At 40.7% G+C, this 26,870-nt stretch overlaps 1 protein-coding gene across 2 annotated transcripts; it reads left to right on the top strand.

Moving 5' to 3' along the window:
• The first annotated feature begins 136 nt into the window (after nt 1-136).
• traf5 (Tnf receptor-associated factor 5) lies at nt 137-26,782 on the top strand. Of its 2 annotated transcripts, XR_005692012.1 has the most exons (12): nt 137-1,052; nt 2,187-2,482; nt 2,800-2,860; nt 3,885-3,986; nt 4,277-4,441; nt 4,759-4,836; nt 5,398-5,472; nt 5,559-5,651; nt 7,735-7,875; nt 17,091-17,256; nt 17,926-19,431; nt 26,041-26,782. XR_005692012.1 is itself a non-coding variant. In XM_040004221.1 (11 exons), exons 2-11 carry the CDS (start codon nt 2,190-2,192, stop codon nt 18,510-18,512), a joined length of 1,761 nt encoding a protein of 586 aa, XP_039860155.1. In that variant the 5' UTR covers nt 137-1,052; nt 2,187-2,189; the 3' UTR covers nt 18,513-21,072. The 2 variants fall into 2 exon arrangements, 1 of the variants encoding a protein (XP_039860155.1); XM_040004221.1 differs by lacking the exon at nt 26,041-26,782 and having other exon boundaries at nt 17,926-21,072.
• The last annotated feature ends 88 nt before the right edge of the window (nt 26,783-26,870 follow it).

A 26,870-nucleotide genomic window follows, 5' to 3' on the forward strand; every position in this document is an offset into this window, starting at 1 on the left:
ATATATTTGTACCATGACTGGTTTTATTCATCTTCTTCTTCTTCTTGTTAGTATTAATAATAATAAGACTAGTAAAATAATAACGCTTTATTTATTTAGCACTTTTCAAAGTCCATGTTGCAAAGACATTTACAGAGACAACCGATTAAAGCAAAAGTAATAAACGCAAGAAATAAAAAGACAATTCAAAACTAATTAAAAAGTCAGAGAGGGCCTTATCTTAAACTTCTTGACGTAAAGGTGTGTTTTAAGTCGGGGTTCCGCCGACCTGATTTCCTTCAGAGTCTGCAAGATCTCTACTAGTACTGGGTAACAACAGGTTCCGGATGTCGCTATGAGCAGGTACTTAAAAATAACCAATAAAATATTAAAGTCAATTATAAACAATACACTGGGAGTCAGCGTAAAGGTGCCAACATGAGAGCATTGTGATCCGATCTCTTTGCTCTAATGAAAAAATCAAGCCGCTGAGGTGAAATTTAGCCGGAGGAAATTATTTGATATTCAATTCTGAATTTCACAAAGACAGCCAACATGCCAGGTTCAAATGGTGTAAGTGGCAGGTATAGTTCTGTGTCACCAGCGTAAAAATGTGCAAAAATCTCACTAAACAGTTAAAAAAAAAGTAGCCTACGGTAACAGCAGACAGATTCAAGAGAAGAGCCCTTAGAGTTGCACTGCAACTTCATTATGTACGCTGTATTTCGTTGGAGTGATGTAGCATATCAATCTAGATTACTGGAATTAATCTGAGTAAATGTTCTGAGTACTTCTTCCAACAGTGGTTGATATTAATCTTGTAACTTGCCTTTCATTACAGTTTGAATGAAACGATTTTTCTTACCTCGTGTGAGCTGCAATAGGCCTATAGCATCGGGCAGCAGCAGGTTGTTGAATCACTTCCTGCATTAACGTTTCCTTCTCCTGCTGCTACGGCTGCGCTGCCTATCATAGGATCATCAATAGCGATCATTAACATTGATCCATGCTGGGACTGCATGGATCGCTGTCTTGAAGTGTTTTAATGTCTTCAGAGAGATTCACTTACTGAGGTAAGAAAACCAAACGCTGAAGCTTGGACTCACAGTGGAAAATGAAAGTAAATCAGCCGTGGTGCTCAGAGGGAACATCTGGCGTTCGAAACTTTTCAGAGGGTAAACGCGTTAAATATCCGAAAGGTGCTTAAAGTTGTTTGAGAGAAGCATAGCAGTAAGTAAAACGGCCTCCAGAGCATTAATTTGAGCTGAAATGTAAAGAAAGACGCAGCAGCGGGGATTCCCCAGTAGACTGAGCACAGACAACACAACGACCTCTGTCTCTTTTACTTTAAATACATTTAACGCACAATCAACGTTGTTTTTACGGTTTCATAGCAGTATAGTAGCGGCAAAGATAAAGTTCACGTGTACCTATCATTAGCATGTGCTGTGTATGACGCCCCACTGTGTGCTGTAACTGTGCGCACACACCTAGAAATGTACAGTCTTGTTCTTTTGATGATAACGGGATGATTGATCCGAAATACTTTACTTTAAGTTATGATTTCCTAATGCGTTGTAGAAGTTGGATTTGTTATTAAAGCTCTGCCTATAGTTTTTTTTTTTTTTTTTTTTTTTTTTTAAACATGTATTACTATATACAGTATGCTACAGACTTTGGGGGAAAGCATGTTATGGTGTCAGAGATAGTAAGGGTAGATGAGTTTAAAAACCTGGGGGCAACCATTGAAAGCAATGCATTGTGGACAAGAGAGGTGAAGAAGAGAATAGTGGGTTGGGATTAGTGTCAGGTGTGATTTGTGACAGTGATACCAATGAAAACGAAAGGAAAGATTTACAAAATGGTAGTGAGACCTGAGGTTGAGTGGTTTGGAAACAAAGTTAGAGAGACAAGGCTGGCATGTGCAGAAGAGGAATAGTGGATATATTAGAAATGGAGACAGTGGATTTTGAATATAGACCTGCCAGGCAGGACAAAAAGAGGAAGACCACAGAGAAGATTCATGGATGTATATGCAGAGGGTTGATGTGACAGAGGAGGATGCTAAGCATAGGGTGTGTTGGAGTCAGATGATCCACTGTGGCAACCCCCAACGTAGTGATGCCATTTTGCACTGCACAATTTTCTATATCATATTTCTATATTTCAATCACCTGTACTAGCTCTTTATTCTGGCCTCTTGCAAGCTCATGGCAACAGCAAATACAAATCAGGGAGGATCCCCGGAGGAGTCAAGCGTTCCCTCTGAGACCTACTCGTTGAGGTCCGAAGAGTCGAGGCTGGGGTCTGAGGAATCCAGAAGGAGGTTGTCGGGCCCCACAGTCTCCTGGGATTCAGAGCTGGCTTCCATCAGGCACAGGTTAAAGTTTGTGTTGAAGCTGAAGGAGGAATTTGTTTGTCCAATCTGCAGAGAGGTGGTGCTCAATCCCCAGCAAAACTCCTGTGGTCACATCTACTGCTTCCACTGTCTCCAAGGACTATTGTAAGAGCTAGTACACCTTAAGATGCACACACACTGGCACAGTTCACATAAAACCACATTTATACTGACACAAGCCTTGTAAAAAATTTGATATAGTCTCCCAAAAAACACACGTGAAATTGAAAAGAACTAAAAGAAAAGCTGTTCAAGTTAAACATATTGGTCTTACAGTCCATCTTTTAAAAAAGTTCAGTCAATTTAAGACATGAGCTGGTTGACATAGCACCCTTACTGACACAGTCTACCTTAAAACACACTTATTTTAACATGTCCTCCTTAAAAAATGTATGGTTGGGTCATTGTGCTTGGTGTTGCAGGGAGAGTTCACCGTCCAACCCAGTTTGCCCAGTGGACAAAACTGTGATCACACCAACTGAGGTGAGACAGAGGGCAGCTGTAATTTGTCAGGCAGACTTTTAGCTTCTGCAGAAGCTAGAGCTGTGCCATTTACGGTTTTCTTGGCAGGTCCAAGTGTGACATGCCAATACCAATTTTTACTGATTCAGAATTTCTTCATAAGAACTATAATTGACAGCATATAAAACGAAAAACAAACTTTTTTTTAATAGAAACATTTATTTTCATAGTAAAATTAATTATTAAGATTTTTAATTTAATCAGGATTGTAATAATATATAGGATTGTCTCTCACTGAAACAACTGAAAATAAAGTGTCCTGCTACTGGAAAGAAGTGGGCCTCAAATAATGAACTAAAAATGAGTTGCTATACACCCACCTTTACCTGATATGTTTGACCTTTTTTTAAAAAAAACAAATAAAAGAAAAAAAGAAAAAAAAAAAGCTAATTTAAAAGAGGGGGGGGGGGGTTCTTCTGTTTTCTCTGTTTTATTGTAGGGTCTTTACCTTACAATGCAGCTTGAGGCAACTGTTTTTTTTTTAAATTTGGTGCTATATAAATAAAATTGAATTGAAGTGACTGTGTGTGTTCAAGGTAGTGAAAATCCATGCTCTCAAATGTCTGTGAAGGTTCTCAGTCATCCAGGTCAGCGTAGTCAAAGGAGCTTGCAAAGGAAAGCGTCTGGACTTCTTTAAGTTGCTTGAAGACGTTTCACCTCTCATCCGAGAAGCTTCTTCATTCTTCATTTGACCTTAGAACTGAAGAAGCTTCTCGGATGAGAGGTGAAACGTCTTCAAGCAACTTAAAGAAGTCCAGACGCTTTTCTTTGCAAGCTCCTTTGACCATGCTCTCAAATGTAACAGTATGGTTCTATGTTTTTTTGGACATCAGTGGAGCTCTTGGACACAGAAGGAAAAGATACACTGACAACACATGACGACACATGCAAACGGTGTTGTCAGTTTTAGTTTGAAAATTTCAGTGTTGGTTTGAAAATGCACTTTTGATTTGTTGAAGTTATAAGAAATATTTTTTCCATGCAGGTTTTCCAGGATAACTGCTGCAAACGTGAAATTTCCAGTTTAGAAGTGTACTGCACCAATGCCCCAGCATGCACGACTATTTTCACATTAAACAATCTGCAGGTAAACTCTATATATGCAAATTGTAGTCTAACAACTCGTGGTTAATAGATTAGATGTTCATGCTAAATATGCATATTGACTCTCTGGCCCACAAGGACACACCATGTTTTGCATAGCAGAAATAAGGTGAGAATGGTGTTTTTAGCTAAAATCTGTGTGCTAGTGTTGATAACAAGACTATTGAAGTTTTGGACATTGCCACTGCAATCTCACTCTTTGGTTTTTCAAATAGCTGAAGTCACGTTTGGCTCAGAACTATACAACTGAGGTAATCTGTTCACTCCCTGCAGGAGCACCTGAAGTCATGTCAGTATGAGCAGGTGCAATGCACCAATACAGGCTGCATTGCAGTGTTACAGAGGAGGCACTTGCAAGAACACCTGACCAACATCTGTCCATACCGCAGGGAACCCTGCCCACACTGCAAGCAGCTGTTCCAGCTCAGCCTCATTCAGGTAAAGTCCACTGAAACAGCACAGAAGAGGAACAACTGCACCTTTTCTTTTACCACTGAGAATGGTGATCCAAATCTTTCCAGCTGTTCTTGGTCCAGCTTTCTCAGGTCAGGATTGGTACTAATTACTAAAGGATTTCATTTGCTACACTGTAATGTGTCACTTTAATTCAGGGGTGGACTTTATCTCACCAACGAAAATACACAGCAAAAATCTAATTGAATGCTTCTCTTCCTGAAGTGTAACTAATTTACTCTTAAAATACAGTACAAGTATAAATTTATGATGTGACTTTGTGTTGACTCTGTGCTCCATAGGATCATGTGCAGAGCTTGTGTCCAGATGTGAAGGTAGACTGTCCTGAAGGCTGTTCCCAAAAGGTTCCCAGACACAAGGTGAGCTCATCTTCTGAATCACATCATAGCTCTGCAGGAACAGCCATCATCTAACTGTTGCTGTTTCAAACAAACAACCAGCTGTAGTACACAAATATTCTACCAGATCTGGTTGGTTGTTTCAGTTTTTTCTCAGTTTTAGTACTAAATCAGACATCATAACAAAACCAGAAGGGTATCACTGAAGGATGGGGGTGAGGAAAGAGATCAACTTTAACCAAGAAGATATATGTCCGCATTATTCAAATAGCAACTCTTGTACGTCAGTGGCACAATCTGAAATAACTGGCAGTTATGTATATCCCATCCCCTGCATTCAGTATATACATCATTTATATACAAAACAGTGGACAGCTTAGTAAAAAAAAAGCACTATAGTGCTACCAGAGTCTAAAATTGTGAAAATTATTAAAAGGACATTGTTGCTGTAGTTATATATAGTATAAGCTGATGTAACAGTTTCTGATTCACATATACAGACCCCAAGAATTGCTGACCAATCAGTTAAGTATTCCACAAAGTCATCTAGTAACCTGATTTTTTTCTTTTCTTGCTTTCCAGCTGACCAGTCATAGACAGTTATGTCCTGAAGTTAACAATGACTGCTGTTTTAAGAAATTTGGCTGCTCTGTACAGGTTAGTTCAACTGATGAAATAATGAAATTGGTTGCTTGGACGTTTAAGATCAAGTGACTTTTTTCCTGTTATGCTATGATTCACAGGGTAAAAGAAGGGATGCCAAGCTTCATGAAGACAAAGCTATCAATCACCACATGCTGCTGGTCCTGAGGAGCAATACCCACCTGGAGAAACAAGTATTTCCACTTTACATAATGATATTGATACTGTACAACAGTACACATACAGTGGGGCAAAAAAGTATTTAGTCAGCCACCGATTGTGCAAGTTCCCCCACCTAAAATGATGACAGAGGTCAGTAATTTGCACCAGAGGTACACTTCAACTGTGAGAGACAGAATGTGAAAAAAAAAATCCATGAATCCACATGGTAGGATTTGTAAAGAATTTATTCGTAAATCAGGGTGGAAAATAAGTATTTGGTCAATAACAAAAATACAACTCAATACTTTGTAACATAACCTTTGTTGGCAATAACAGAGGTCAAACGTTTACTATAGGTCTTTACCAGGTTTGCACACACAGTAGCTGGTATTTTGGCCCATTCCTCCATGCAGATCTTCTCGAGAGCAGTGATGTTTTGGGGCTGTCGCCGAGCAACACGGACTTTCAACTCCCGCCACAGATTTTCTATGGGGTTGAGGTCTGGAGACTGGCTAGGCCACTCCAGGACTTTCAAATGTTTCTTACGGAGCCACTCCTTTGTTGCCCAGGCGGTGTGTTTTGGATCATTGTCATGTTGGAAGACCCAGCCTCGTTTCATCTTCAAAGTTCTCACTGATGGAAGGAGGTTTTGGCTCAAAATCTCACGATACATGGCCCCATTCATTCTGTCCTTAACACGGATCAGTCGTCCTGTCCCCTTGGCAGAAAAACAGCCCCATAGCATGATGTTTCCACCCCCATGCTTCACAGTAGGTATGGTGTTCTTGGGATGCAACTCAGTATTCTTCTTCCTCCAAACACGACGAGTTGAGTTTATACCAAAAAGTTCTACTTTGGTTTCATCTGACCACATGACATTCTCCCAATCCTCTGCTGTATCATCCATGTGCTCTCTGGCAAACTTCAGACGGGCCTGGACATGCACTGGCTTCAGCAGCGGAACACGTCTGGCACTGCGGGATTTGATTCCCTGCCGTTGTAGTGTGTTACTGATGGTGACCTTTGTTACTTTGGTCCCAGCTCTCTGCAGGTCATTCACCAGGTCCCCCCGTGTGGTTCTGGGATCTTTGCTCACCGTTCTCATGATCATTTTGACCCCACGGGATGAGATCTTGCGTGGAGCCCCAGATGGAGGGAGATTATCAGTGGTCTTGTATGTCTTCCATTTTCTGATGATTGCTCCCACAGTTGATTTTTTCACACCAAGCTGCTTGCCTATTGTAGATTCACTCTTCCCAGTCTGGTGCAGGTCTACAATACTTTTCCTGGTGTCCTTCGAAAGCTCTTTGGTCTTGGCCATGGCGGAGTTTGGAGTCTGACTGTTTGAGGCTGTGGACAGGTGTCTTTTATACAGATGATGAGTTCAAACAGGTGCCATTCATACAGATAACGAGTGGGGGACAGAAAAGCTTCTTACAGAAGACGTTACAGGTCTGTGAGAGCCAGAGATTTTCCTTGTTTGAGGTGACCAAATACTTATTTTCCACCCTAATTTACGAATAAATTCTTTACAAATCCTACCATGTGGATTCATGGATTTTTTTTTTTCACATTCTGTCTCTCACAGTTGAAGTGTACCTCTGGTGCAAATTACTGACCTCTGTCATCATTTTAAGTGGGGGAACTTGCACAATCGGTGGCTGACTAAATACTTTTTTGCCCCACTGTATATAACAGCAGTCATTGGGTTAGAGGCATGACGGTGAGGTTCACATATAAGCTCATGTTGACAGTGGTCCAGGAGTTATTAAAGGAATTAAAATGTGTAGACTCCTGCAGAATAGCATGTGAAATATGAAAAAATCTGCTCCGTTTCAGAAAAACTCATAATTCACAATAATAATCAAGATTTCTCCAATAACATATTTTTCTTTTCTTGTGAGAGTTTAGAATATTCTGATTTTATAAGTAACTTAGTATATTATTAAAAATAAACTCTTACTTGAAAAAGTTACATTAAGTATTCAAAGGATTATATCCAAGATTTTCTTACCAGCATAGCTCATTTAGTATAAGATGACAAGATAAATGTCTAAGAGATAAATGTGACAACAAGCTGTGTGTTTACCTTTGACTGTTCTCTCCCTGTCTCAGATGGAAGTTTTCCAAGAGGATTCGCTGCTAATGGAGCAGGAGGTCCAGACAGACACTTTGCTACTTACTGGACTGCAGAAGCAATTCAGACCACTTTTGCAGCTGAGCAGCAATCATGAGCATGCGGTCTCCATGGCTCAGGTTAAAACACGGCTACAATCTGACTTGTCAACTCTCCTTATACTGTCTTTACTTTTATCATATTTGTAGTCAGGATGATGCTGATGAATTTTATTTCAGTTTTACTTTTATTTTTTCGTAATGGCTATATTTAAACTTTGAGGAGCTTCTTTGACTTTCTGTCTTACAGTGCATCTGGAAACTATGCACAGCAGTTCAGCTGTTCCACATTTTGTCATATTACAGCTATATTCCAAATAGGATTGAATTGATATTTTACCTTAAAATTCTAAACACAATGCTGCCTAATGACAAAGTAAAAAAAGGTTGCTTGAAATTATTGCAAATTTATTAAAAGGGAAAATAAGAAATATAACACCTACATGAGTATTCAAAACCATAACATTTAAAATTGAGTTCAGGTACATCCTATTTTCATTGATCATGTTTCTACAACTGGCTTGATCTGATCTGTGGTCAATTCAGCTGATTGGACATGATTTGGAAATACACTGTCTATATAACATCCCATAGAGTTTTTTGGCCTTTAATTGGCTTTTTTGATAGGGAGAGTGAAAAATCAACAGGAAAGCAAAGGGTGAGAGAGAGGGGAAGACATGCTGCAAAGGGCTGTGACTCAGACTCAATGCCCAATGCCATTCCTACAGTGAAGCATGGTGTTGGCTGTATCATGCTATAGAGATTTTTTTCAACAGCAGAAATTGGGAAACTATTCATCATTTAGGGAAAGATGAATGCAGCAATGTACAGAGGCGGTTCTGTAAATATCCTTGAGTGGTACAGCCAGAGACCAGACTTCGAACCTGATTGACAGATCAGGTTGAAACTGACTGCAGATCTCTAGAGAGATCTGTGCGCTGACACTCCCCATCCCTCCTCCCCACATGATAGAGCTTGAGATTTTCTGCAAAGAAGAAACTGCAGAAAAAAAGACTTGTTGCATCATACTCGAAAAGATTTGAGGCTGTAATTGTTTCAAAAAGTACTGCAACAAAGTATTGAGCAAATGTTGCATATACCTATGTACAACTGTTTTTTACTTTTACTAAATTTCAGAAATTTCAAGAAAACTTTTTTCACTTTGTCATTAATGGTATTGTGTGTAGAATTTCAGGCTGAAAATGAATTTTATCCATTTTTAATGATGCTGTAACTAGGGATGGGTATCGTTTAGGTTTTATCCAATACCGGTGCCAAACTGGTACTTTTAAAACGGTGCCGGTGCTTAAACGGTGCTCAAACCGGTGTTTAAAGAATGGAGAACACAAACTTTGTCCAAAAACCTCTCATGTTTAGCTGTTTTTTTTTGTAAAAAGATAGCAATGTTAGCCTTTTCTGCAGCTATAGGGGATTTATGGTATCACTCTTGGCTGGAAGCAGTGCTTAAACAATGGAAAAAAACAGAAACTTTGTCCAAAAACCTCTCATGTTTAGCTGTTTTCCACTTTTTCTTTGGTCATTTTAGCCTTTTTGGCCAGGGTGAAGGGAGTATCTGCCATTAAACAAGAAGCCGCATGTAACTACGACGGTGTTTGCTAGTTCACCTTACATGCATTAATTTAATAACGTCGTTAGCGTACTCAACGTAAATTACACACGAACAACATTAAGCTACTCCTGCAGAGAAGAACGGCTGCTGCTGCCATCATCATCATTTCTGCTACACTGGCAAGGCTAGGGGCCAGGACTCTCCTCTCCGGGTTTTTGGGGGGATGTTGCTAACTCCGAGTCCGATAACAGGCAAACCACCCGTAGTAGGTACGGCGCATTTCTCGGCTTTTAAAACAACGCTATGCGTCGCCAGGTGTTTCATCAGATTTGAGGTGTTACCTCCTTTGCACAATATCAGCTTAAAGTACTTGTTGCAGGCTGCTGAGTTTGCATCTTTTGCTGTGAAGTACAGCCAAACTTTGACCGCTTCGCCTTGGGCATTTTTAATCTGTAGCTCTGCTCTAAAAGAACGTATGTGAAATGACAAATGATTGGCTAGAATCTGAAGCGTATGACATCTCGGGAAAAAAAAGCACCGATATAAAACACCGAAATGTGCGCTGCTTTATGTTCTGGTTACTACCGTTTATGTCAGAACCGGTACCCATCCCTAGCTGTAACATGACAATATAGGGAAGTGAAGCACTGTAAATACTTTCCAGATTCACTTTAAAACGGCGGACACTGGAAGTTAAACCCAAAGAGGTTAAACCCAAAACAGGCCCCTTAAAGTTCAACTATACTGTAAAACCCCAAAAGTTACCAGAACCTAAATTTTTTTTAAGTTGAAGCTTATCAGAACTTCAAGAGTTTGAATACATTTGACACGTACCTTTTGACTGCAATAAAATTAGCACATTTTTAAAAAAAATGTTTATTAAGATTTTTGATATAAAGAAAAAAAAACAGACAACACAACAGCAAGGGCAAAAAAACAAAAGGCAAAAAATTACACTGCATCAACAAAGATACTACTTCAACACTGGCAAGATACAAAAATAAAACACTAGGGTGGTAGACTGAATTATTGATCAGAAGACTTTGTTTTAATACATGATCTAAAAATGGCTGCCGCACATTAAAAAACGTACTAAGTTTGTCCTCTAATGTATACCTAATTCTCTCCATATGCAGTAGAGCAATCAGTTCTGCCAGCCACGAGGTACAATGTCAGACTTCCAGAGAGCCAAGATAATTTTCTTAGCAATTACCATTCCAAACAGAATTGTAGTTTGTGCAGCAGAGCTGAGGTGTAAAAGGGAAGAGGAGGATCCAAACAATGCAGTTATTGGGTGGCTCTAATGTGCAGTTGTACATATCAGAAAAACATTTAACCAATAGTTATGCAATTTGGGACAAGTCCAGAATAAATGGGTAAGAGAGCCTTCTCCAAGTTTATAACGATCGCATATTGGACTAATGGAAGGAAAAATCCTATGCAAATTAGTTTTTGAATAATGACGTCTCTGAAGCACTTTGAATTGAATTAATGGATGCCTTGCATTTATAGAACAAGAATGGATCCTACACAGACTCCTCTCCCAAACCTCATCTCCAAATAGCAAACCAAACTCTTCCTCCCATGCTGTCTTCAAAAAGTCAGATTTAAAAGTCAAATACTCTGAAAAACCATTCACAAAACCAGAGACCAACTTTTTAGAAGCCGGGGAGCTCAGAAGGAGCTTAAAAATTGGCTCCTCCTCCGGAAGAAATGGAAAGTTGAGGATACTCTGACGAACATAGCTTCTTATCTGTAAATAATGGAAAAAATGTGATGTAGGGAGAGAGAACTTGTTCTGCAACTGGGTAAATGATGCAAATTGCCTATCAATATATAAATCTTTAAGAGTAAATATACATTTCTGTGTCCAGACCTCAAAAGAGGCATCTAAACATGAGGGTGGAAATGCATGATTACGATATATTGGAGTATGGATCGAAGTGTCTGGTAGTGCACAACCTTTTTTGATCTGACTAAAGATTTTAACGCAGTTTAAAACTATAAAATTATTGACCTTGGTTCGCGGATTAGAAGACGAAAGAAGAAGAGCATCACTCTCTACAACCACCCGGGGGCGGGGTATTAGCAGACATGACCTTTTTGTACTCTTCCTGCCAGTAAGCAAGAGTTCTAGCATTCACAGCCCAATAATAAGACTGAAAACGTGGCAGACCAAACCCCCCTTAAGTTTGGATTTACATAGATGAACTTTTGATATCCTGTGAGTTTTAAAGCCCCAAACAAATGGTAATACTACTGAGTCGGCAAAAATATATAAAAATAGATATAAGAATTTAGGGAGAGAAACCATTTTGATTATGTTAATGAAACCTACCATGGAAATAGGGAGAGCCCTCCATTTCCTTTTTCAGTTTTTCAACTTGTGCAGAATAATTCAGCTTAAAGATCAATTTATGATCCTTAGGCAAAGTAACACCCAAGTATTTCAATCTATCTGTAATTTTAAAAGGCAAAGTTTTCAAAAACTCAACTTCCAGGTTTGCAGTCAAAGCCACAAACTCACTCTTCTGCCAGTTAATTGTATAACCCGAGATTTCACCAAATGACCTCACCAGATCCAATAGTACAGGAACAGATCACTCAGGATTTGACAAGAACAAAACAACATCATCCGCATATAAAGAAATGTAGTGCTTGATATTCCCCAATCGGACAGGGTCAGTGGAGGGCTCATTCCTAATGTCTACTGCAAGAGGTTCAATAGCAACTGAGAAGAGCAAAGGCCTCAAAGGGCAGCCTTGTCGTGTCCTGCGGTGTAAAGAAAAAGGCGCTGATCTATCTTGGTTAGTGAGAATGGAAGAAGTGGGATGTCTATATAGCATATTAACCCATGATATAAACTGTTCGCCTAAACCGAACTTCTCCAGTACCCCAAGCATATAGGCCCACTTGACCTGGTCAAACGCCTTTTCAGCATCTAAGCTCAGTACTGCGATCTTGCAAGTCCCCCAATGCCTATGATACATAATGTTCATCAATCTCCGAACGTTAAAAAAGGAAAACCTCTGGGGCACAAACCCAGTTTGATCTGGATGTAAATTAGCACATTTAATATATAAATTAAAAAATATTCAGTTCCTGCTACTTAAAGTTATAACTTAAAAGGAATAGCACAATAGAGTCACTTTTCCAATTTAGAAAAACTCAATTTTCAAGCAGTCTTTTGAATTAAACAAAAGTCAAATACCTGGACATTTTCTTGGTTTCCGGCAATAACACAATGTGATGTTATTATTCAAGAAATTATTTAAGAAAATAAAATCATTTCCTCAGAAAAAAACAGAGAAAAACACAGTTCTGGGGGTCATGTGGGAAGCAGCAGCGGTGGCAAAACAGGTTCGGAGGCCGACTGCGTGGGAAACAGCGGTGGTACAGGCAAAACTAAGGCCGCCATGATGGCAAAGAAAGTGCTGGTGTGGAAAGTGGCTGGTGTCGGTGCGACTTGGCAGCCATTGGCAGACGGCTGGTGTGCAGGGCCAGATGAGGCAGGACCACATGAGGCAGGACCACATGAGGCAGGACCAGACGGCGCACTGACCTCTGGTGGAGATGGAGATGGGGGAGACTGTGCGTAGAAGCTGCAGGTGGTTGAGCTGATGATTCAGTAGTCAGCAGCATGGAAGCTATGGGTGATGGAGCTGCAGGCGGTGGTGTGGCACCTGCAGATGGTTGTGCTGGTGATTGCGCTGGAGGTGACATGGCAGCCACTGGCAGTTGAGCAGGTGATGGCTGGGCGGACTATCCTAAGGCCCCGGCGGAGACGGATGGTGGCTTGGAAGCCGCAATCAGCTGGAGCAGCTCTCCTGAGCCTCCAGTGGAAACAGACATCAAACCAGCAGGTGTGGAAACCTCTGGGTGAGGCGAAGCTAACTGGAGCTGCGCAGGGCACAAAGTCAGCTCAGGATGCTTCTCGGCCTGCAGAAATGTTAAGTCTTTTGCAGGCTGGATGAGCTCGCTTGAGCCCTCGGCTGACAGAGGAGGAGGCTGGGGCTGTTTGTGCCCAAGCTCTTAGCCGATGATGAAGGTGTCTGGGTCGGCTCACCCTAGCTCTCATCTGAGAAGGCTGGCAGAGCTCCCAGGTGGAAACAGCTGCAGGAGGTTGAGATGGCTCTGCTGAGCTCTCTGCTGATGGTGGACGTGGCTGAATAGACTGCATAGCCTGAAAGGGTCCAGAGTCTGCTGAGGTGAGAAGCTCAGCCTCTTGGGAGAGTTTCAGTCTCTGAAACAGCCACACACAGTTTGAGGATACATAAATCATTGTTAATGATGGAACAATGGACAGAGGAAAATACAGGGCTTAAATACACAAGGGAGTGTATTTAGTAATGAGGGACTCAGATACAGGAGGAGAGCAGGGAATAATCAAACATAATGAGACAAAGGGGAAGCTAAACTCAACATACTGAACACAGGACAAGGACTATCAAAATAAAATAGGAAGCATGAAACGGACACAGACTGACAGTCTGTCAGTCTGTGTCCGTGAACAAAGGAAACATGAAACACAGAGACAAAAGTAACTAGATGTGGAACACAGGGAAGACATAGTGACAGAGTGCTAAGACTCAGAACTAAGCATACAACACACGTAGACAAAATAAAGAGAACAAGAATACAGAACTAAACCTTCAATAGATGCATGACACCAGGAACACAGGGGAGGCACAGAAACAAAACAGAAACTAGGAACTATAAATATAAATATAATACAAGCAGAAAACAATAATTCAAATAATATAACTTAAAAAAATTTCACAGACCCAGTACTATGACAACCAGCTTCCAGACCCCTGTACTCGGAATGATTACAGCGGTGTTCAGTCCTTGGGATAACTATAGTAGTGTAGGTGTAATGCATAGATCACTCCAAATATTATCAAGAAGTTCATCAGCATTTTTTGGAGGCCTCCAGTCTCTTTGATGGCAGACTTTCACAGTTTGGACATGTGCAGAGGTGGGCTGGTAGATATTTTTGACAAAGAATGTTAGATATTAATGAAAAATGAAAACAAAGTGGACCATTGCTAGAATTCAAAATCTCACTTTTGGTTTGAGGTTCATGCTAAATAATCTCTTTCCATTGTGGATTTTTTAAAATTCAGCCATAACTTTTGCTGACTTGCTGACCTGTTTTGGAAGCCCACTATTTGAATAGTCATTGGTTGAATAAGACAACTGTTACGTTTGGTGTAGATGTAGGTTTTCCCAACAGTCACCTCAAGGTGCTTAAAATTGTAAGGTAAAGCTTACAATATTAAGCACCTTGAGGTGACTGTTGTGATTTAGCACTATATAACTAAAATTGAATTGAGTAGAACAATTCAAATTAGTAGAACATGTTAAGCATACTCTGTTTTAACTCTCAGTTCACCTACATTGGAAATAATAATAATAATAATAATAATAATAATAATAATTAGTCTTTCAGAAGAAAGAGAAGTAGAATTTTGGATGGCTACTATCTTCTTTTTTTTTTATTCATGTTTTAGATGGACAGAAACATATACACATATACAACGGGAGTAATAATATTGTCAGTTCTCCGTCTTAACAGCAACAAACAAATAAGAGCTAACAATAGCTAAAGAAAACCAAAATAAAAAAAGAGAAAAAAAAACCCCAGAAGAAACAAAATAAGAAACCGCCTACTGGGAAACACCAGCAAAAACAAGAACAAAAGGGGCAGAACACCCAGGTGCCTAGAAACTAAACTCGATCTTGACCAATTTCTTTCCTCTACTGGCTGTCAAAGAAAAAGAACAACAACAACAATGACAACGACATAAGGAAAACAAAATAAGAAAAAAAAACAACGTATCACATTATCTAAGAGACATTGTCGATGTACAACAAAAAGGGACCCCAAACCTGATCAAAAATATCTTCTCTCCCCTTAACTCTGTACGTAACCTGTTCATATAATGCCATCTTGGACATTTGTTCAGACCATTCCCTGAAACAACAGGGGCTGGATGACTTCCAGTGCCTTATCCTGCAGCCTGGTATGAAAGCCAAACGCACCCATAGTCTCTGTCTTCTAGTGAGAATACTGCTGTCAGGTAACAGACCCAGGGCACACAAAGCTGGAGACTTAGAAAGGTGAAGATTAAAAAGATCATTCACAAGGTTAATGATCCCGTCCCACAAATAATAATTTTTCCGGCATCCATACAACATGAACTAAGGTCCCGGCTTCCTCCTGACATTTCCAGCAGGTGTCAGTGTAAGCAAGCTTCAACCTGACTAGCTTACTGGGAGTCCAGTAATTTCTGTGAAGCAATTTATATTGGATAAGCTGAGATTGTGCTTCACGTGAGCAAACATACCATGATGAAGCCAGCTTCTTCCAACTATCCCCTGAAATGTGAATTCCCAGATCCTTCTCCCAGCACTGCCTCAGCCCCTCCAAATTGGGAGAGTGCGCCTCTCTGAAGATCCCATAGAATTTGGATGCTCTGATTCTATTGATACCAGGAGCTGCAAACACCTCCTGAATACTAGATGGAGGGTCTGGGTTATTGTTCAAAATGGCTTTAATACAGTGTCTAACTTGAAAAAACCTCCAAATTTCCCTTGGATCCAGATTAGATTCTTGTCTGATTTCCACAAATGATTTCATGCCAGTTTGCCCAAATAAATCCCCCACCTGGTTGATACCTGCCCTAAACCAAGCCTCCCACCTGAACGGTTTCTTACCAATTAATATTTTCTTATTATACCAGATAGAGGCTCTAGAGGTAAGATAGGGGCTAGTGTTGATAAATTGGTGAGCTCTAAACCAGGTCTCTTGTATGAAAGCCAATACTGGATCTTTAAACGGTACTGGTCTTCTCCTCTGAGTGAGTAAGGCCTCTAAAGATGAGGGAGTCACAAGACTTGAGGACAGAGGACAGGGCGGTGAGGACAGAGCTAATGAGTTGAATCTGTTTTTCAACAGACTCAACATTGCCATAAATGCTCACCCTCCTACTGACTTACTTGTAGTCAGTGTGCAATCCACAGCCACAGCACTCTCTCTCCCTCCCCCTCCACATGGCACCATAGCTTTGGGTAAAAGTCCTGACACCCCTCCCCCACCTATCATTTTCACTCATGACCAGGTTCAAAGACAAATGAGAAAATTCCACTCAGGCAAGTTTGCTGGACACATAACTTATTTATTTGAACAGTTTCAGTCAGGTTCCAGAGCTCATCACAGCACAGAAACAGCTTTAATGAACTTTACAAATGGACTAATCTCTCTTTTTGTCCTGCTAGACCTCAGTGCAGCATTCGATACTGTTGACCATAATATTTCATTAGACCATGCTGTAGGTGTTAAAGGCACTGCACTACAGTGGTTTAAAACATATCTATGTACTAGACTCCAATTTGTTCATGTAAAAGAAGAGACCTCTTCACACGTTTCACAGGGTTCTGTGCTAGGACCAATTCTGTTTACGTTATGCATTCTTCCCTTTGGCAGTATCATTAAAAGGTATAACATTCATTTTTACTGCAATGCTGATAATACCCAATTTTATCTACCCATGATGCCAGATAACAATGTTTTTTTCTGGAATTTTTTTTTCTTTTTTGTTGATTATATTCTGTCTTTCTTAATTTTAACTACCATAAAATTTAGAGAATGTTTTATTTACATTTGATGTAAATAAACACACAAATTACCCCACTGTACCCATGTCTGTCTGTGTATAATCAGAGAACTCTTAGAAGGCAAGAGGATACCCTATCTTCTGTCCAGCTGGACCTCCAGCAGGTGTCTCGGGGGCTTCGTCCTCATCTGGAGGAGCTTGCACAGCTCAGGAAGTCTCTGGATGTTGTGATGCAGGAAGTGTCTGAAGTTGAGGCCCTTAGAGAGCATCTAGGTAACTGAACCTCAGACCTCTTTACCTAAGTAAATGTAACAGCGTCTTCCCTGTATTAATAAATTGTTACTTGGTCAGATATGAAATATGCTGTCTTCATTTAGCAACAGAGACTGTAGCTAGACAATGTCAAGTAGTCTGGTACGATCCTCCAATAATATCTTTCACCATCCACCACTTGTCTCAACAAGGTTAAGAGAAGGTTCCAGTTCTCCACTTTCTTTACTTTCATGTTTTCAAGAACATGAAAAACGTTCTTAATCGTAAATTGAAACAATGAGTAATTTCTGCATTGATGCAATATAAAATGAAGAAAAATATCAGTTGTCCTCCTTCCAACATTCTGTGCCTCTGATTTTGAAATTTAAAACACCAGATTAGGACCCTTTATGGACTTTTATGGATGTAGTTTAGTCTGAGCTCATTTACTATAAACTTTCTGGATAAAGTCATTAACACATAAAAGAAATGAGGTAAGATCCTAAGGCTGCAACCAACAGTTATCTTCATAATCACAATCTGGAAAAGGTTAATCCAGCCTTGGTGGTTATTAGTCTGTTTTTCTGAACTAAATGAACAGTAAAATAATTCAACAATGATTGGGCGTGTCTAGACAGTAAAGAATATTTCAGGATTTCGCTAAATGATCTTATTATGTTCTTCAACCAGGAACCTTGGAGGAGAACTTAAAGCGTCACTCAGGCCTCCTACATCTTCATGCTGCTCAACTTAATCTCAATAAAAAGCACCTGCAGGAGCTTGAAGCGACATCTTATGATGGGAAGTTGATCTGGAAAATTGAAGACTTTGGGAAGAGGAGTGGGGCAGAGGCCAATGGTCAGCTGTCATGCCTGACAAGTATGCCATTCTACACTGGACGCTGTGGATACAAGATGGCCATTAAAGCCTATCTGAATGGGGATGGGGAGGGAAGAGGTACTCACCTGTCACTTTATGTAGTCCTCATGCCTGGAGACTTTGACACTCTTCTGCCATGGCCTTTCAGACAGACTGTGTCTCTCTCTGTTCTGGACCAAAGTGGTGCCTCTAACCATCGGAGTCTCAGCTTCAGACCTGACCCTACCACCAAATGCTTCCAACAACCCACTCCTGAATCCCAGACCAATGTTGCTGTTGGATTTCCTTGCTTTATTTCCCACAATATGCTGCAAACTCCCCAAAATGCTCTGTACGTTAAAGACAACACGCTATTTGTGAAGGCTAAGGTGGATATGACAGGTTTTGAGCAGCTGTAAAATTTCTTCATTATCTGATGATAAGCTTAAATGACAATATTAACAAAGATATACCATAGGGATGGGGTCATGTGGCCCAGCCTTAAGATGGCAGCAAAGCGGGATTGCTACTAAGACAGCGTACAAACTGTACGCTGTTAGTGTGGTTTGGAATATACAGCATTGAAATGTCTAAAGCTTCATCTGTCAAACAGTGTGAAATCTTTCCCGAAGACAGAAGACAGGCACTAAGACAACTGCACCAAACCCAGCACACAACACAGATGAAGTATTGGATGAGTTCAAATCAAATCTGAGACATATTGAACCAGGCGGTTCATATCGAGGAGGCTGAGGCTTGCATTGTTGAGGTAGAAAGCACACTTGAAAAAAACAGAAACATCACTGAACTATCAAAAGAATCCTACTTCTTGAAGCCAAAACAGATGACTTAGAAAACCGAGTAAAATGAAAGAACTTGTGCATCTTTGGCATAAGAGAGGAAGCAGAGGGGAAACAACCACTCTTCGACTTAATTAACAACATGCTACCTAAATGCTGGGGCTAGCGCCTGACAAGTCATTCACACTGGAACGAATACATCGCACGCTAGCCCCCGGGAAACAGAACAGAGCGGTGCTCATTGGTTTCTTAAAATTCCAAGAGAAAGAACTGGTATATCGGGAAGCAAGAAAACAACAAATTACACAAGATCACATTTGCATAGGATCTGTCTGCGGAAATGGTTAGGATCCTATGGGGATTTTTACCAGGTTGTCAAGCTGCATATTGATAATAATGCCTTCCATGGATTCCAGCACAACCCCTATAGGCCCAGGATCCTGTACGATGGAAAGATCCACCTTTTCTCAACACCTCAAGAAGCTGAAAAATTCTATAAGAATCTGCCAAAGGACACATGAGAAGATGCCCATGATCAGTAAGTCGTAAAGGACAAGTTACTTAAACAACAGGTTAACCTTTAAGACATTTAATGAGACAGCTCCTGCTCCTACATAACTGATTAGCAACAGAGTCATTGACAAGAGACGGATAAAATCTTGAGTTTGAATTAATACAACATAACTGGGCATTTTAAAGCGCATATTCGTTCTAAGTTTAATCTGAATTGTTTTAGGATCTATACTAACAGCTGAGCCTTAATTAAGTCATTATTTTTTACTATCAAGGGTAAACTTTATTTTATTATGGAACAAATTAGTACCTTTATATGATTAGTAGACACTCTCTGATTTATGGGGCTTTAGTGAGGTTGCGTTGACTAGTTACTCCTCAGTGATGTGGATTAACACCCTCCAAATATTTTGCTCAAGGGAAGGAGGAGGCATTTCTGATAAGTAAATGCAAATGTTCAATCAGAGATTGTTTACAAGTTCTGTATCTGGTGTGTGTGAGTATGTGAATGTATGTGCAAACCTGCATCTCCTTTTTCCTTACTTTGTCTATCTTAAGTACACAATCTGATACTATTTTATGAAGAGGACAACTAAAGAAAACATTTTGAACGTTAACATTCCGTTAACATCCTCTTATAGGGGAATCAGTCTTATGGGTTGTGATACAAAGATTTTGTGTAAAGCGTTTTATAGGAGATTGGATAAATATGTGCTTAATTTGATAATAGACGATCAACAAGGTTTTGTTAAAGCGAGACAAGGCTATCACAATAGAAGACGTGTCCTCAATGTACTGTATGAGAAAAACAATAATGACACACCACTGTTATCACTAGATGCATGCAAAGCCTTTGATAGAATAGAATGGATCTATCTCTTACAGGTGCTCCCCAAATATGGACTGGGTGAAACATTTCTCAAATGGATCTGGTTCATGTATACAAGCCAGACAGTGCAAGTTTTAACTAACAATAACATGTCAAAACCCTTTAATTTACAGCAGTCAACCAGGCAGGGCTGCCCTCTGTCTGTTTGTGTTAGCAATAGAGCACGAACACAATGTTCAAATATAAGGGTGTTCATAAGTGCACGTGACACCAGGACACCCTAGGCTGGAGGTCGATGATCGATTTTTGTAATCATATCACCAGACCTGGACATTCGGGTAAAGAGAGGGGCTGAGCTATCAATTGATCACCACCCAGTGGTGAGTTGGATCAGGTGGATGCTGGACAGACCTGGCGGGAACACTGAGTCCAAATGGACCATGTTCATGACCTCCATTGCTGAAGTCACTGCACTGAGATTCAAGATTCAATTCAATTTGTCACGTGCATAGTTATACAAGTACAACACAGTGAAATGTGACCTGATACGCTCCTCGACTATGCAAAAAAGAGAGAGAGAACTTTATATACAGTGAATGAGTATATACAAAGAGGACATTATGTGCAAGTGGGTGAGTTATATACTTTTTATAAATTAAGATAAAATAGAACAATCTTGAAATTTACAGCTAGTGTACATAGCGTAGGTAAGATGTTAAAGTGTCTTGTGCTGTAGTAAAGCCAGAATGATCAGGAGGTAATTTAGTCATTTAAATCAGCTGTGATGGATCAAGGACAAATCTAAAACCTGCAGGACCTCAAGGCTCTTCAGTAGGGATGGGTATCGTTTAGGTTTTATCCGATACCAGTACCAAACCGGTACTTTTGAAACGGTGCCGGTGCTCGAACCGGTGCTTAAAGAATGGAGAACACAAAATTGGTCCAAAAACCTCTCATGTTCAGCTGTTTTTTTGTAAAAAGATAACAGTGTTAGCCTTTTCTGCAACTATAGGGGATTTATGGCATCACTCAAGCTATCAAATACGGCGCATTTCTCGGCTTTTAACAAAATGCTATACGTCGCCAGGTGTTTCATCAGATTCGAGGTGTTACCTCCTTTGCACAGTATCACCTTAAAGCACTTGTTGCAGGCTGCTGAGTTTGCAACTTTTGCTGTGAAGTACAGCCAGACTTTGACCGCTTCACCTTGGGCATTTTTAATCTGTAGCTCTGCTCTAAAAGAATGTACGTACCTGGGCCCGCTTACTATCCTTGGAAAGATAAAATGATTGGCTAGAATCCAAAGTGTATGACATCTCAGGGAAAAAAAGCACCGAAATAAAGCACCGAAATGTGCGCTGCTTTTCGGTCTGGTTACTACCGTTTATGTCAGAACCGGTGTCCGGTACCCATCCCTACTCTTGAGGCCTGGAGTTGGCCACCACTGCTTTAGATGGCATGATGTTGTGCTTTTTTAGATCTTTTCGCCTGCTTTACTTTGTCAGACAGGTTCTATTTAAATTATTTCTTGATTCAACAGGTCTGCCAGTAATCAGGCCCGAGTTTGTTTAGTGAAACTGAACTCAGCTTTCTAAAAGTGGTTAATCACCATTAATGGTTTAAAAAGAGGGACGATTACTTTTTTACACACGACCTGGTAGGTTTGGAAGACTTTTCTCCCTTAATCAGTGAAATGCTCATTTAAAAACTGCATTTTGTATTTACTTTTTTTTTATTTACATTTTTTTGATGATCTGAAACATTTAGGTGTGACAAAACACTAGGAAATCAGGAAGGGGGAACACTCTTTCAAGGTTCAAGGTTCTTTATTTGTCACATGCATAGTTATACAAGTATAACACACAGTGAAATGTAGCCTGACACGCTCCTCGACATGTGCAAAAATTGGGGGGGGGGGGTAGAGGAAGAACATTATATATATATATACAGACATATAGTATATACACTGTGTGAATGTGCAGTAGTAGTAGCAGCAAGCAGGTGAATTCTGTACATTAATAAGAATAGACATCTGACTATTTTACAGGATAGACAATATAAACATATTTAAAATTAAAGGAATTGAAATGTACATTGTTCCTTGGTTTAGTGTCTGGAAGAGAGTCCTGTCTCAGTCAATTATAGATGATGTGAGATGATGTGAGCGGGCGGGTGTGTGTGTTTAGGGCACGGATGGCTTGGGGATAGAAGCTCCTCTTGAGTCTCTCTGTCCTTGCCCGGATGATGCGGAACCTTCTACCAGATTGCAGAAGTTGGAACAGTTTGTTGCCAGGATGGGACGGGTCCTTCAGTATCTGCGCTGCTCTAGTCCGGCATCTCCTGGTGTAGGTGTCCTGAAGCGGGGGGAGAGCAATCCTGCAGCAGCGTTCTGCTGTACGGATCACTCTCTGGAGAGCTTTTTGGTCCTTCACACAGCTGTTCCCAAACCACGATGTCATGTTCTGTGTGAGGATGCTCTCCACAGCGCCTGTATAGAAAATCCTGAGGATCTTTGGAGAGACTCTGAACTTCCTCAGTTGTCGTAGGTGATACAGGCGCTGCCTAGCCTTTTTGGTCTGGACCTGAATGTGGGCAGCCCATGTCAGGTCTGAGGAGATGTGGACACCAAGATACTTGAAGGACTGCACCCTCTCCACTGGAGCTCCATTGATGATAATGGGCTTGTAGTCTCTGTGCTGACTCCTTCTGAAGTCCACCACCAGCTCCTTGGTCTTGCTGACGTTCAGCTGGAGGTGGTTGTCCTGGCACCACGATGCCAGATTCTTCACTTCATCCATGTAGGCCGCCTCATCGTTGTTGGAGATGGCACCCAACACCACTGTGTCGTCAGCAAACTTCACAATGGTGTTGGAGCCATGGGTGGCCACACAGTCCGAAGTGTAGAGGGAGTAGAGCAGTGGCGAGAGGACACATCCCTGAGGTGCTCCTGTGTTGATGGTGATGCTGTTGGAGAAGCACCTGCCCACCCTCACCACCTGAGTTCTGCCAGTGAGGAAGTCCAACACCCACTCACACAGACGGCTGTTAAGTCCCAGATCCCTCAGCTTTGTGAACAGTCTGCAGGGACTGTTCACAGGACTTCACACCACTGTAGGTGTCCCAAGCTTTACAGCATCATCATTCAAAAAGCCTTGAGGCTGCCAAAGGAAACAGGCATAGCACTGCAAATATTTCCTGGATGAACAATTCCCAATTTTAATGAATTAATCTCAATTCACTCTATTACTTAAAATGTAACATGTTGATAATTTTCAATTTATGCAAGTTCTAAGAAATTATATTTTTTGTCATATATTTTTATTGAAATTTTCTTTTATACAATACAAACAAATATTTGAACATCCTCACATTCACACACCCATCCACACTTCAAACCCTTCTTCTTTTCCTTCTTTCTCATGAACAGCCTCCACCTCCACTCCCTATCATATCCTTGTATGGCTTCCACATATTCATAAAGTCCAATTGTTTGCCCTTGGCAATATATGTTAGCCTTTCCAGGCCTAGAGAGTCTGCAATTTCCTTCTTCCAGAGTCCCATGGAGGGAGCATCCATACTCCTCCAACATAGTGCAATGGCTCTTCTGGCTTTAAGTAGTCCATAGTCCAGTAATTTAGTCTGTTTTGCCAGTTGTTTAAATTCCCTTGGATATTCCAAGTACACAGAGTTTACCTTTTAAAGGGATTTTTACCTTAAACATTTCAGACAGACATTTGATTGCATCTTTCCAAAATTCCTGGATTGTAGGACATTCACATGGAGAAGAGTTCCCTTTTCAACTTAACATTTAGTAGAGATGTCTGAAATGTGATTGGACATATGATGGAGCTTGATGGGTGTTTTATAGGTTCTCATGACCCATTTATATCGGAGAAGTGTAAAGCGCATGTTTATTGTTTGTTTTTGTGCTTTTAAGCAAGACTGGTTCCAATCATTTTCATCTATGTCCTCTTGGATTATCCCTTCTCCATGCATCTAACATGGCTGAGTCTTTGGCTGAGGAAAGCATCAATAAGTTATAATACATAGAAAGAAAGCCTTCCCTTTTGTATTCTCAATGCATACCTCCTGTATTTTTTGTAATGGTGGAAGGTCAGGAATCTGTTGCATTTTTGATGACATATAATTTTTCAATTGTACCCACATAGCAAAGTTGGTATGGCCCGGATCTGACCCACACAATCTGCTTACACAGGGCCCACATGACGGCCCTTTGGTGGCCCAAATCAGGTTTGCCAGATGTGGCCCACACATGGGCCAGCACAACGCCAGTTGTAGACACACTGCTGGCCCTGTGCTGGCCCAGAACCGTTTCAGCTCTGGTCCCAGATGTCAGCCTAATGTGTACCTCAATCAAGCCATGTAATAACAACATGTGTCGGAACATAATAGTGCAAAAGTAACATGACAAAACTCTGTTCGCACAGTAAATGGACTGATTGTTATATAGTGCTTTTCGAGTCTCCCAGATTACTCAAAGTGCTCTATACAACATGCCACATTCACCCAATCACACACTTTCTCTAAACTGAGTACTTCCTCACATCTGGTTGACATACACCCTGCCGTGACACCAGTCAGTCAGAAGTGCCAGCTTGATGTCGAATCCGGGCCACACCTGTTTTCTATGGGCCTGGGCCACATAAACCAAACCACAATCAAGCCAGATATGGCATGTCATTACATAGACAGGCCTGGCCCATATCTGGATGACATACATCTTATCATGCCGGAAGTCAGCCTGCAGTGCCGGCTTGATACCAGATCTGAGCCAGACCTGTCTGCTATGTGTGTAAGTATTTAAGGAAGTGCTTTGGGGGTATTAAATATTTTTTGACCTGACCAAAAGTGAGCAACATGCTGTCTGCATATAGATCTTTAACTTTTTGAATCCCTTCAATTTTCCACATTTTAAATCCTCCATCATTTTTACCAGGATTAAACTTTTCATTGCCCCAAATAGGAGTGAATTGCGAAAGCGTTGGAGGATTGCCGAAATTTTTATGTGTTGCATGCCAAATTATAATTGTGTTTTTCAAAAATGGGTTTGTTGTACCCCGCCTCTCGCCCTATGACAGCTGGGATAGGCTCCAGCGCCCCCCGCGACCCTGAAAAAGGATAAGCGGAAGCGAATGGATGGATGGATGGATGGATGGATGGATGGGTTTGTTGTATTCTTTTTTAATATCTCGGTGTCTGAAGAATATAGAAAAGTGTTTAAGGGAAGATCTAGAACAAATTCTTGCTCAATGTTGACCCAGGATGTTGTTGGGCAAAAATAATGGGTGGCTGATGTTAGTTTGGCAGCCGTATAATACTGTCTGAGGCGGGGGACTTGGAGACTTCTTTCATAGGGCAGGTAAAGTAGCTTTAGGTGGAGCCTTGCCTTCCTATTACTCCAAATAAATTGGTTAAATAGTTTGTTTAAACTGTCAGAAAATGATTTGGAAGTGTTTGGAAATAATATAAACATTTTGGTTAGATTTAACCATCAGTTTAGCGTTTCTGTGACTTCTTCTACAAGGGGGTCATAATTAATTGAGGTTATGTCCTTGAGGTTTGGGGTGATCCTGATGCCTGAAGTATTTAAAGCCTACCATAGTTGTTTTAAACAGGTTGGCCACAACAGGCCTTCTTCTTTCTTCCTCATTAAGAAACATTAATTTTGATTTAGAGATTAGGGATGCTATCTTTCAAATTAGTCATAAGAATATTATATCATCTGCAAATAAATAAATTAGGTCTCTTCCTCCAATTCTGATATTCCTGTATTTGCTCTGACAGCTTTTTGGACAAATTGTGGTTGCACAGAAGTCCAACAACAAAACACCACTCAGGTTCAGATCTGTGAGGCCATTCCTCCCAGTCACTCCTCACTGTTGTTGAAGTCTCCCAGTAGGACAACAGAGGCCCCAGGTGGAGCATCCTCAAGCACCCTGCCCAGGGACTCCAAGAAGGCTGGGTACTCTGAACCGCCATTCGGCACATAAGTGCAGAGGACAGTCAAGCCCCATATCCCGACCTGAAGGTGCAGGGAACAAAACCTCAAAATACCAATTTTACTCCAAGAGCACATCGACAACGTGTGATGGTCTGGAGCTGTTCTAATGCCTCATGACCTGGAAGACTTCCTCTGGTAAATTCAAGCCTGGATTCTGCTGTCTACCAAAACATCCTGAAGGAGATTTTCCAGCCATCTATTCGTGATCTTAAGCTGAAGCTCACTTTCTGCATCAGGACAAGATGCTGTGGCATGGCCACAGCTTCTCAGCAGTTCATGTTCAAAAACCCTCCAAGGTGGTTGAATTACAACAAATCTACAAAGATGTACCAAAATTTCTCCACAGCTGTAAAAGACCCAGTGCCAGTTATTGCACATGATTGCAGCTGTTGCTGCTAAGGGTGGTCCAAAAAGTTATTAGATTTAGGGACAATCACTTTTTCACACAGGGCCATATAATTTTGGATTTCTTTCCCCTTAATAATAAATACCTTCATTTAGAAACAGCATTTTGTGTTTACTTGCGTTATCTTTGTGTAATATTTACATTTTTATAATTATCAGAAACATTTAAGTGTGACAAACATACAGAAAAACAGAAAGGTGGCAAACA

Source organism: Simochromis diagramma, unplaced genomic scaffold (assembly GCF_900408965.1).
Source record: "Simochromis diagramma unplaced genomic scaffold, fSimDia1.1 OVJJ01000565.1, whole genome shotgun sequence".
Lineage (NCBI taxonomy): Eukaryota > Metazoa > Chordata > Actinopteri > Cichliformes > Cichlidae > Simochromis > Simochromis diagramma.